The sequence below is a fragment of the Mobula hypostoma genome, chromosome 8 (genome assembly GCF_963921235.1).
Source record: "Mobula hypostoma chromosome 8, sMobHyp1.1, whole genome shotgun sequence".
In the NCBI taxonomy this organism is placed as follows: Eukaryota; Metazoa; Chordata; class Chondrichthyes; order Myliobatiformes; family Myliobatidae; genus Mobula; species Mobula hypostoma.
Genome location: NC_086104.1, coordinates 68,296,443 through 68,309,983, shown reverse-complemented (window position 1 = coordinate 68,309,983; position 13,541 = coordinate 68,296,443). Strand labels below are relative to the sequence as shown.

The 13,541-nt window shown below is 41.2% G+C and overlaps 1 protein-coding gene across 3 annotated transcripts in view; it reads right to left on the bottom strand.

The window, feature by feature from the left end:
• commd1 (copper metabolism (Murr1) domain containing 1) overlaps positions 1-13,294 on the bottom strand; it is a 104,082-nt gene extending 90,788 nt beyond the window's left edge. For 2 of the 3 annotated variants that reach the window (XM_063056060.1, XM_063056062.1), the window contains exons 1-2: positions 13,083-13,294; positions 3,334-3,378 (exon numbers count right to left, since the gene is read on the bottom strand). In XM_063056060.1, coding sequence (XP_062912130.1) covers positions 3,334-3,378; positions 13,083-13,253 — 216 coding nt within the window. In that variant the 5' untranslated portion in view covers positions 13,254-13,294. The remainder of the gene's footprint in view (positions 1-3,333; positions 3,379-13,082) is intronic. The other variant, XM_063056061.1, reaches the window with a different exon arrangement.
• Between the last annotated feature and the right edge of the window lie 247 nt (positions 13,295-13,541).

The following is a 13,541-nucleotide window of genomic DNA, read 5'->3' as shown; positions in this document are numbered from 1 at the left end:
TATTGCTGCCATCAGGTATAATTTAACTTTGCAAGCACTTTTGAAATAAATCACCTTATAGTTTGAATCTGAAAGTCAAGTGCAAAGGATTTCAAATACAATGCTATTAGATTTTTTTAAAAATAACATTTTGTCACTGAAATGAGCAATTAATTGCCAATTCCACTACTAAAACAGGAGACAATTGAGAAGTCACTCCCATTAAAAACTCAAATGCATCCTATTGCACATGTCTGAAATTGATAAATGCACTATTAAGTCATGAAGGTTTAAAAATATATATACAGGTGATGAGATGCTGTTCTGGAAGCTTACATTGGGCATCATGAGAGCAACATAGGAGGCTAAAAACAGAGGTCAGAGTGAGAGTGGGGCAGAGACTTAAAATGAATAGCAACCACAAATTGAACCCACCTTTGCAGACCAAACAGAGGTTTCCGGTACAACATTCAAATATTACACAAAAGGTTTCTCCAATACAGAAATGTTCACTTCTTTTGTTCTGACAAAGGATTATTGGCCGGAAAAACTAACTCTGCTCCCACACTTGTGCTGCCTAACCCTCTGTGCTTTGAGCATTTTCTTTTGTTTATGTGTTGAGGGCTGAGGGAAAATATTTCCCTCAGGAAACCACTCTTGGTTCTCTCAATTTTGCAATTAATAACCTCTTCTACGCTTCACCAAAGTAAATGCTAGGTTATGAAACATTTAAATTTGAAAACTGAAGGTCAAAGAAATATCAGAAGGAACATCAATAAGCAAATAAGTGTGGCTCAAAGAGCAAACTCACTTGAGCTTGTGATATCAAACTCAAAAAGTACCAATCACAATTTTAAAAAAAGGCCCAAAACAAATTGTGTACAACCCAACAACTGTTTTCATGTGCAGGATGAACACACACCTAACCTAATCCTGTGCACCATTTGAAGAGTTTTTAAACTACCATGAAAGTTGGCAACTACCATGACACTGTAGTGGAGCTACTAGGACTTGATGTTTCAATCCCTATGGTAAGTCGGCACTCTCAATATTGGCAGTGGGCTTGGAGTAGTGACAAGGAGGGAGGGTAGGTACGTCATCGGGGTATCAGGTGGGCACCCTCCTTCTTTGACATTTCGTTGATAAGCCTGCAACGTCTCCAGAGGGCTCAAAGGTGCTATGTGGCCTCCCAGATACACACCCCTCAGTTCCATACCCTCCTGTCTTCATCTTGCAGCCCAGTTGTTGTCTTTCCTTTTAATCCAAATCCAATTGCTGCTTTCTTCTGCTGCATTTGACAAGGACCTGATTGCTTGTTGGAGGGAGTGACCCCTCATCCGCATCTTCAAAAATTTCGGTTTACAATTTGTCACTGATACAAAGTAGTACAATTTAAAATTAAGTGGAAAGTAATCACAAAAAGTATTCTAATGCTAAAACGCCTGTATTTGGGTGGTTGTAAATTACAATGAGAGATAATGCATTAATACTCCAGCCGTTGTTACAAAGCACATGGGGAACCTCTGGTGGCAATATAGTGTTGCAGCAAGTAAGGACTGAAATTACTGAAAGAACTGGTGCTTATTTCTGCACCTAGTTGTGTCATTAACACAAGAACTAGCTCTGATTTCATGTCCCTTCAAGTGCAACTGAATCAGTCAAGTGCATGTCGTAAACCAGACGCAAAGAAATAAAATGCCATATTTGAGCAGAACCAATTCAACAGGACATGATACAGTCATTAAAACACCAAACTGTTACATCGTTGACATGTTCGTTTGCCTTAAACAACTGATGAGACTCAAAGACAGATAATAGAAATGTATAGAATTCAAAATGAATGACCCTTTGCTCAGTAAAACTAAACTAGTCTCAAAACTCAACCCAAAATCACACTCAGCAGAATGACTATTTAAATGGTTTATCTAAGACAATCGAGTCCTTGACTGGAACAACAACCAGTGAAAGTCAGCCTGGGATTGGTTTCCGCTGGCTGCTAGGTATGATTGTTTTGGCTCATCATAACACCTCCCTCTTGAAGATGATGACTTGTAGGATTTGAGCCAAGGGTTGACTTGGAATGAAACGACCCGTTTATGCTGAAAATTAGTCCTCCTTAGCAGTTACAGGCTCTCACTTTCTTGTGATATTGCTTACCGCTGGTGATAGGTTTGGTTTGGGTAATTTGACCCCTTCCAGGAGGAGTTGAAGGTCCAGCTCTGTGTTTGAACATCTGCCCAACAAACTTGTGGTGCTTTTGGGAGAACGCGGCCATAACTGGTTGATGTGGTGTCACCAGTGACATTTGTCTATGATAACTTCATAGAGCAGTACCACAACAACACTGTGCAGTCTTCTTCCCAAAAGCACTTCAGCTGGAGACTTCCCCTCAAGGCCCAGATGCGGTGTTGTTTGATTTGTCGGTAGGAATGGGTTGAGAGCCTCAGACGATGCTCCTTCCCTTTGATTTAAAAGCAATAGTTTGAAGGTAACCACAAGACCTCTCCGTTAGACTGTGGATGATATGGGGGGGGGGCGGGGAGAGAGCAGATGTGGACAATTTCAGTGTTCTGGTAGACTGCAGCAAACTGCTGTGAACTAAATTGAGTGCCAGTGCTAGAAACAACTGTTTCTAGCATCCCGAAGTGGCTGAAGATCTGCAGCAGCTGTTGAGTGGTGGCCTCTGTCATTTGTTGACTTGATAGATAGTACTTCTGGCCATTTGGAATAGGTTTCAACCGGGACAGGGTAGGTACACCTGTTGATTGGGCCAGCAAAGTCATTACGCACTCAACTCCAAGGTCTGGTACCCCTTGGCCAGGGTTGTGGATTGGCTCTACTTGGATTCTTCGCTGCCACAGAGCACTGAGTACACTGCCTGCATATGGGTGTGGTATCTTTGTCTATACTAGGCCAGTACACAAAGCTTCTTGATGCCTGGCTGACCACGGTGGAATTGTTTTCATACTTTTTTACTCTGAAGTATGTGTGGAATTGCTATTGTTTCTTCAAACATTAGGCAAGAGTCCACAGTAGAGAGCAATGCATGATGGCAACAAAAGGGTACAACATCATCCTCAACCTTGCCTGCCCATCCATTAATGAGGCATCTGGAGATACTTTGAAGAAGAGGATCTGCAGCTGTTTCTGCTCTGATTTTGTTGCCTGTGACTGGAAGACCTTCAGCAGCATCTGAAATAACCTGGAGGACCTCAATCAATTGAAATCACAGCAACATCTTCAATTTCACTAACCTGCTGGTTCCCAAGTCTGGAGAGGTCATCTGCCTGACCAAGTTTCTGGGATGTTGTGTATTTGATTTAAAAATCATAGGCAAATAATATCATTGCTCACCTTTGCAGACAGTTGGCTGTATACACTGGCATGGCTTTCTTTGACCTGAAAATGAACATCACAGGTTTGAGATCAGTGAGGGTGAAGTGTCTGTCATTAAGCATCTTGTTGAACTTCTTCACAGCAAAGATGACTTCCAAGGCTTCCATCTCAATTTATCCATAGACTTCTCTGCTGCACTGGCCTTGAACACAGTGAAGGATGGCAAAAGACTTTTTTGTGACCATGGCAATGGCATTTACTGCAAATGTGTTTCTTGTATTTGTATTTTCTTGCATAATACAAAGCACCACAGTTCCAACAGGCTGTGTTTGGCCACTTGTAGATCTGGTGAGTGATGATGTCTGGGCACCTAGACACTGCATTGACCTTAGTCTGTTAGAATAGAGTTTCAGGTTGATCAAATGCTGACATTCTTGAGTAACAGCTCATAGCATCTTATCAGTGCTGTGCTCCAGTGTGGCCAGGAGCAGTTTATGTATATCTGCCTCAGCAGGTGTTTGAAGTGCACAAACAAAAAAAAAATCAGACATTTGAACAGCAGCTTGAACTTTTCATATTTGTAATTGACAATACTGGTGCATGTAATAAAGTCAATGGCATCTTGTTTAACAAGTTTTAGACAATGGTAGCCTATACTGATGAGAGATGGCTGCTCTCCAAAAATGCTTGTTAGCTGTTGGTCAGTTTCATCAAATGCTAAGTCCCACAGGTTCTTAAACAGAATGAAGTTGAAATGGCATTCATGTTCAGCAGTACCCAACACTTCAGAGCAAAGGGCATGTTTTCCAGGAGTCGACTTTACTGGCAAACTGGACACAGAATACATCTTTATAGTGCTAAAACCATAATTCAAACACAACTTCCGAAGCAGCATCAAACTGTAAATTGGAAATGTACACAACAATCGACTCAAATGAGTCCTGTTCAGTGTTTGACACTGATGTAGTTGAACTCACTGACAACCTGCTGGTTAGCATTTTAATTAACTTCAGCTTAGCAGCCTCAATTGAGCTTGCTTCTGTTACAGGATTGCGTGCAAGTCTTTTGCTGAAATTGCCAAGTTGATATAATACAGCACCTTGTTACCAATTTGGTGTGTTCACTCGCCTATACCTACTGATGAGACCTGAAGCCAGACAATAGAACAAGCTAGAGATTGAAATAACCCTTAATTCTGGAAGACTGCACCAGACTCAAAACTCAACCCAAACTCTCACTTCCCAGTATGACTACTTAAACACTTTACCCCAGAACAATTGAGCTCTTGATCTGAACAACGAGGAATCAGTGAAAGTCAGCTGACCACAAGGTGCTGATCGTTATGACAAGCCATAACAATCAGCTGCTTGTTTTATTTCTCCTGATAGCAGTTCCTATTTAGAAGAATATGCAAAAATCTGAAATATAAACAAAAGAAATCCTACAATTAAGTTTTGTAGCAATTAATTTTCCTGAAGGTAAGATTAGATACTCTGCAAACACCTGCCCTGCCCAATTATCAAGATCATAAGACACAGAAGCAGAATTAGGCCATTTGGCCCATCGAGTCTGCTCTGCCATTCAGTCAAGGCTGATCCTTTTTCCCCTCCTCAACCTTCTCCCCATAACCTTTGATGCCATGTCCAATCAAGAACCTATCAAGCTCAGTCTTAAATACACCCAATGATCTGGCCTCCACAGCTGCCTGTGGCAACAAATTCCAAAAATTCACCACCTGCAGGCTAAAGAAATTTATCTGCATCTGTTTTAAATGGACACCCCTCTACCCTAACACTGTGCCCTCTTGTCCTAGACTCTCCCACCATGGGAAACATCCTTTCCACATCTACTCTGTCTAAGTCATTTGATAGCTTTCATTGATAGTTTCCACTCATCATTCTAAATTTTAACAAGTACAGACCCGGAGCTAACAGATGTTCCTCGTATGATAACCCTTTCATTCCTAGAATCATCTTTGTGAACCTTCTCTGAAACTTTTCCATTGTTAGCACATCTTTTCTTAGATGAGGAGCCCAAAAATGTTCACAATATTCAAGGTGAGGCCTCACCAATTCTTTATAAAGCCTCAGCATCACATCCCTGCTTTTGTATTCTAGACCTCTTGAAATGAATGTTAACATTGCATTAGCCTTCCTCACCACTGACTCTACCTACAAGTTAACCTTTAGGCTGCTCTGTTTGCATCTCAGGTTTTTGGATTTTCTCTGTTTAGAAAATAGTCTGCACATTTATTTCTACTACCAAAGTGCATGACCATGCATTTTCCAACATTGTATTTCAATTGCCATTTTCTTGCCCATTCTCCTAAATTGTCTGTCCTTCTGCAGCCTGCTTCCTCAACATTACCTGCCCCTCCACCAATCTTTGCATAATCTGCACAACTGGCAACAAAGCCATCTATTCCATCATCTAAATTATTGATATACAGCATGAAAAGAAGTGGTACCAACACCGACTCCTGCGGAACACCACTAGTCACTGACAGCCAACCAGAAAACAATCCTTTTATTCCCACTCGCTGCCTCCTCCCAATCAGCCAATGCTCTAAACATGCCAGTAACGCCATTGCCTCTTAATTTGGTAAGCAGCCTCATGTGTGGTTCCTTGTCACAGGGCTTCTGAAAGTCCAAATATACAACATCCACTGCATCCCCTTTATCTATCCTACTTGTATTCTCTTCAAAGAATTCCAACAGGTTCGTCAGGCAAGATTTTCCCTTAAGGAAACCATGCTGACTTTGTCCTATCTTGTCCTGTGTCAACAAGTACTCCATCACTTCATCCTTCACAATTCACTCCGACATTTTCCCAACCACTGAGATCAGACTCACTGGTCTATAATTTCCTTTCTGCTGCCTCCCTCCTTTCTTAAAGAGTGGAAAGACATTTGAAATATTCCAGTCCTCTGGCACTATGCCAGAGTCCAATGATTTTTGAAAGATCATTACTCATGCCTCCACAATCTCAACCACTACCTCTTTCAAAAGCTTAAGGTGTAGTTCATCTGGTCCAGGTGACTTATGTACCCTGAGGTCTTTCAGCTTTTTGAGCACCTTCTCTCTTGTAATAGTAACTGCACTCACTTCTCTTCCCTCACACCCTTCAACATCTGGCACACTTCTAGTGTTTCCCACAGAGAAGGCTGATCCAAAATACTCATCTGCCGTTTCCTTGGTCCCCATTATTATTTCTCTGGCCTCATTTTCTGGTGGTCCTACATCCACTCTCATCTCTCTTTTTTTTAAACATACTAAAAAAGCTTTCACTATCCACTTCGATATTGTTTGCCAGCTTGCTTTCATATTTCAACTTTTCCCTCCTAATGATTCCTCCCGTTGCTCTCTGTAGGTTTTTAAAAGCTTCCCAATTCTTTATCTTCCTGCTAATTTTTGCTTTTTTGTGTGCCCTCTCTTTTGCTTTTACATTAGCTTTGACTTCCCATGGTTGTAATATTTTGCCATTTGAGAACTTCTTCATTTTTGGAATACATTTATCCTGCACCTTCCTCATTTTTCCTAGAAACTCACACCATTGCTGCTCTGCGTTCATCCTTGGCAGCATCTCTTTCCAATTACTTTGGCCAACTCCTCTCTCATACCACCATAACTTCCTTCACTCCACTGAAATACTGCTATGTCAGACTTCACTTTCTCTGTATCGTATTTCAAGTTGAACTCAATCAAATTGTAATCACTGCCTCCTAAGGGTTCTTTTACCTTAAGCTCCCTAATCACCTCCAGTTCATTTCACAACACCCAATACAGTATAGTTGATCCCCTAGTAGGCTCACAACAAACTGCTTTAAAAAGCCAAGTTGTAGGCATTCAACAACTCACTTTCGAGATCCACTGCCAACCTGATTTTCCCCAATCAACCTGCATTTTGAAATCTCCCATGACTATCGTAACATTCCCTTTTGAATTCCTTTTCTACTTCCCATTGTAATCTGTAGTCCACATTCCAGCTACTATTGGGAGGCCTGTATATCACTGCCAAAAAGACTCTTTTACCCTTACACTTCCTTAACTCAATCCACAAGGATTCAACATCTTCTAATCCTGTGTCACATCTTTCTACTGATTTGATGCCATTCTTTACCACCAAAACCACACCACCCCCTCTGCCTACCTTCCTATTCCTCTGATACAACATGTAACCTTGGACATTCAACTCCCAACTACTATTATCCTTCAGCCATGATTCAGCAATGGCCACAACATCGTACCTGACAATCTGTAATAGTGCAACAAGATCATCCAATGAGATATAACAATGACAGTTGTGTTGAACAATTAAATAGCTAACTAGAGGACATCATCACAATGTCCTTATAACACTGGCAAAAGTGAGGCTAAGTGCCAAAATCAAGTCTGAATCATTTGAAATCTACAGATAGAAATGACAAGTCAATGAACCCTCTCAGCTTCTTCATGGAAAAAAGGGAAGGAGGGAAATATTTAATATTGGAAATAAAATTAAAATTTCCACATTCAAGATGTATGATGTACAGAATTTGAATGCTTGAAAATGTGTTAATGAATGTTATTAAGTAAATTGCAATGATCATGTTAAAGTATTTGCCATATACAAGAATTAGTTTGAATAAACCCTTGACAGTTTCCTAAAACGTCAACTGTTCACTCTTTTCCATGAATACTGCCTGACCTGCTGAGTTCCTCCTGCATTGTGTGTGTTACCCAACAAGTAACTTGTTTACACAGAGGACAGTGAGTTCTTGGAATGAACTGCTCAAGAAAATGGTCAAGACAGGGAAAATTGCAACATCTAAAAGGCATTTGAATAAGTACATGAGGGGAGGGGCTCAGAGGTTATGGGATAAACGTGGGCAACTGGGACCAGCAGAACTGGCATGGACCAGTTCGGCCAAAGGGCCCATCTCTCTGCTGTATTACTCAACGACTCACACTCGCGTCTCATTACAGACTTGCTCAAGAACAAGGGCTGAAATCCACAAGAAAGGAGGGAATGTCTGCCCTAAACCAAACAAGCATTTGACCAGGCATGATAATCAAGGTGTCCAAGAAAAAAAATCAAAGCAGTGAACCAAGTGGGGACCACAAGTTGGAGATTTTAGCTCAATGATATAAAAGTATCAGCAATAATGTCATAAGTGATATTTATGAAAAGGCATCTGTGGTTCTGGCAGCCATACATTCCAATCTTGGTTAAAATATGAATAAAATAGCTCAATTCCAATGGAGGTATGAACTTTTCCCCTTGGCATCAACAAGTCTGGTAAAAGTGCTCAGTAAGAATGAAGGGTGAAAAATGAACTAGAACCATTCCCTACACAAGGGGTTCCCCAACTTTATTTTTCCATGGACCAATACTAAAAATCAGGGGATTGGTGGGCCCCAGGTTAGGAACCTCTGCCCTACACAAAATAAAATGGTTGTGCTCTTTGGAAATCAGCCACCTCAGCCCTAAGACAATGTGCTGAACAATTCATTCACCTATACCCAAGGCCCATTCACCTCTAGTTTCTTCAGTGAACCACCTTCCATTGTGTCATGTTGATTGTCAGCCGATGATCACACTAAGTTCAAACCTCTCAGCCAAAACCATTATTGCAAGTAACAGGCGCAAGGTGATAACAAGCAAATAACATTCACAACAAAAAAGTGCCAACAGGTGTAATCTAGCCACACAGATTTAACATTCATCACCATTATCATCTCTGAACTGCCTCACACAGCACCACTGTAAGCATACTTGGAACATCAATGACCTACTCAATTGGTACAGGCACATGAATATTACTGCAAGATAAGGTCAAGCCACAGGCTGGAAAATTGCAATGTAAAATCTGGGGCTCGTTTCCACAAATCCAATCTTTCAAACAAAGGATGAGTTGATTTTCAGCCAGAATGCTGCCCACTTACCTGATTGAGTGCAGCTCCATAGGTTCTTAAGGGGCGCAATCCCTTACAAGATAAAGTAATCTTGTTGACATGTATCCAATCTAATAACTTACACATACAGATTTATCTGTGCTAGTGTACCTTGTCCACCTCGTCTGTACACATGGTCTATAAAAACAGTGCATTCACTCATTCTAAAACTGCAACCTCAAGAATCAATAATAAGAGCAGCTGACAACAGGAATACTCCCCTGCAGACAATTCGCCATCCTGACATGAAAATTACCCTCTATCATTCTTTTCTGATGTAAATCCAAATACAAAACTCCCTGAATAATGCACTTCAGAAGGACTAATATGAGTCTGACACACAAAATGAATGTTCAGGACCAAAGAAATATTGAGGAACACATGAACTTTGGTGTACAGTCAAAGGAGGAAGTAGAAAATTCTGTAGGGAGTAGAAAATTCTGCAAAGGGTCCACAAACATTTTCTTCCACCTGTATTTTATGGAGTTATACCAATTATATCAAATATAGTTGCAAGAAAAAGTTTCTGAACCCTTTGCAATTACCTGGTTTTCTGCATTACTCAGAAAATGTAGTCTGATCTTCATCCAAATCACAATAATAGACAAACACAATCTGACTAAACTAATAACACACAAACAATGTCCTTCTTCTCATCAATACTGAGTACACCATTTAAACATTCACAGTCTAGGAGCAAAAAGGTACGTGAACCTCTGGAGTAATGCCTTCTGCAAAAGCTATCTGGAGTCAGGTGTTCCAGTCAATGAGATATGATTGGAGGTGTGGGTTGTAGAGATGCCCTGCCCTATAAAAAGACACACAAAGTCAGGTTACTGACAGAGCCTGCTCTTCTCAAGAAAGATCTGTTTATGTGCACTGTGCCTCGATCAAAAGAAACTTCAGACAACCTTAGAAGAATTGTAAAGATGCATGAAGCTGGGAAAGGCTACAAAAGCATTTCTAAAGACCTGAGTGATCATCAGTTCATGAGAAACCATCTACGAATGGAGGAAATTCAATAATTGCTACTCTTGCAAAAAATGTGCATCCTGTGAAGATCACACAAAGAGCACAATGTACAATGCTGAGAGAGATGAAAAAGAACCCAAGGGTAACAGCAAAAGAGCTGCAAAACTTTCACTATAAGAAAAACACTGATCAGGAATGGAGTTCATGGAAGGACACCACGGAGGAAACAATTGATAACCCAAAAAAAAAATCTGCACCTCTCAAGTTTGTAAAAGACCACCTGGATGTTCCACAACACCTCTGGGAAAATGTTCTGTTGACTGATGAGACAAAAGTTGAACTTTTTGGCAGAAATGCATACTGTTATATTTGGAAGGAAAAGGGCACTGCACACCAACACCAAAACCTCACCCCAACTGTGAAGCATGGTGGTAGGAGCATCATGGTTTGGAGCTGCTTTGCTGCCTCAGGGCCTGGACAGCTTGCAACCGTGGAGGGAACAATGAATTCCAAATTGTATCAAGACGTTTTACAGGGGAATGTCAGGGTAGCGGACCGTCACCTGAAGCTTAATAGAAGTTGGATGAAACAAGAAGATAATGAACTGAAACACAAGGGTAAATCAACAACATTATGGTTTAAAATGACAATAATTTGTGTTTTGGAATGGCCAAGTCAGAGTCCAAACCTTAACCCAATTGAGATGCTGTGGCATTACCTGAAGAAGGCTGTCCATGCTTGGACTGTGAACGATTAAATAACGTGTTCAATAAAGAAAGGAAAAGCGCAATTGTCAGTGTGTTATTAGTTTAGACAGATCGTGTTTGTCTATTATTGTGGCTTAGATGAAGATCAGGTCACATTTTATGAGTAATTATAGCAGAAAACCAGGTAATTGCAAAGGGTTCACGAACTTTTTCTTGCAACTGTATTAATTGGATCAGAGCTGCAACGTCAATTTTTTTCACTACTCCAACATTCAGATGTGATTGCACTGCAGTGAAATTGCTTCACCACAGAAACACTGTTTCGCCCCCAGGACATAAATAAATGGGAAATTGATAACATCACTTGCAGCTGCATAGCAACGGACCAGAAGAAGGGAATGATTAATGCATTTAGCAGTGCAAACGAAGAAACTGTGTGCGTAATAATTCTCTTGGAGTTTTGAAAGGGAAGGGAGAAGATGTATCTAGTGGTTATATCATGTTCGGGTGCAATAATTATGTCAAATAATTCATTGAATGAACGCTGAAGGGATGGAAGGCGAGGAGAACAAACAAACAGTTGTTCTGATTTGGATTATGGGTGGTAAGGGAGGAAATGTGGGAAACGAGAGCCTTCTGATCAATGAGAAGCCACAGTTAAAGACATTGAGAAGACATCTCGGATACACTGACATGGATGAGAAAATCTTGAGGATAGCTTCTCCATCTGTTATTTGTTCTGATTACCACTACAGTCCCTCCAAAATATCTCAACCGTGGCCTCCCCTCTACCAGAGTATACAAGCCATCTACCTCCACATGCCCTTTCTGCCCAGCGAGAACCAGAATAGGGTTCTTGTTGCTCTCATCTTCCATCCCGCTAGCTTTCACATTCCAAGGATCATTCTCAGTTATTGCTGCAATCTTCAACAGGATTCCACAGCCAGATTCATCTTCTTTTTACATTTAACACTCTGAAGAGAGTGGACTATTTGCAATTTCCTGGCTTACACTTCCAACTCTACCAACCATCCCTTCCTTGAGGTAGTTGCTAACATAATGACACAGCAGCAAGTGAAACCTTTTCTAGTACTCTTCTCGTCTCCTGAGACTCGAATAGTTCTTCCGCCTGCACTCTACAGATTTAGTGCATCACATCCTGTATTCAGGATGCGCTCTCCGCTACACTGAGGAAACCAACGCAGGTTGGATGACCACTTTGCGAAACACCTCTGTTCAGTCTGCAAAGCTGACTCTGCAAATCCACTCTCCTGTCAATATAATTCTGCATCCAACTCTAACCTCTGACTCTGCCCCCATACTGACACAACAAAGTCCAATATACACTCAAAATAAGGCCATCATCTTCCTACTGGACATAAAGCAGCCCAGAGAACTCAGTAGCAATTTTAAGTACAATTGTTCCAGTCATCAATGTGAGGTATTGATTACTACCCCCCCTACCCAACCCCCAACAGGAACTGCCTGATCAGAACAAAATATTAAACTACTGAATGTATAACACTTTCAACACTTCCATTAAGTATACTTTGTCGTATTTCAATGGCTAACTGCACACATTTATTAAATAGCAAGAGACCCTTAATTCCACCCCTCCACAGCACACCAAAGACATTTTGTTCACTCTCTCCACTCCAAGACCTCTCCAAAACATAAAATGCATGTGGTTTCCTATTTTCCCACTCTAGTCAAAGGTCATTGACCTGCAACACTCGATCTATTTCTTTCTTGTCACACACGACCTAACCTGCCGAGTGCTTCCAATAATTTCCTTCTTTCAGATTTCCGGCAAACGTAGTCTCTTGTTTTAATTATTGATAGATACATAGAAGTATTCGTGAATGAACTGATTGCAGAGGGCTCTGAAAGATTGGGACACTGGTATTGAACCGGTCTCCTGAAGGACATTACTGTCTCGGTGGTAATGACTGGTCTTGGAGGATTCTATTAACGAACACCAATCAAACTATATCAGTAAAGCTGTACAACAAATGCATTACACAATGCATTTCTACATCAAATGACAAGTCAGCAATCACATTTCTCGGATTAGAGAAAGCTGATGTTAAAGGAGCGTGCTGTTCTCTGGAGAGCAGTTGGCGGTTGATGGGGTCGCGCTCCCTCCTTCACCTACCCGTAGGATACCGTTCATTTTCTCCACCAGAACTTGGAAATCTTGCTCTGATAGCTCGGGGTAGAGTTCATCCTTGAGCATCTGCTCGGTAACGGCAGGGTTACGGTAAAAGGTGATCTGAACCAGGCCAAACAGCAGGCCGCTCAAAGACTTGCTGGCCACATCAGCCATGATCTACTGACGTCGTGTTGACCTGCGCTGACCTTTCAGAAGGCGCCAGTCTCTTCGCTCTTGTTGCGCCGCCTCCTCTAAAACGCTGCGATCATTGGCTCAGCGGCTCCGCCAAGAGACAGTCAGGCGGTGCTGCACCCAGCAAATTTGAAGAGTCCCATTGTTAAATTAACAGCTTGGTGCAGACAGAATTTAACATGAAAAATTTATATTACCGCCATCGTAATGTGCTTGAATGTGTATTCGATCTAATGAAAAGCATTAGACCTTTTGATTTTTTTTGGGAGG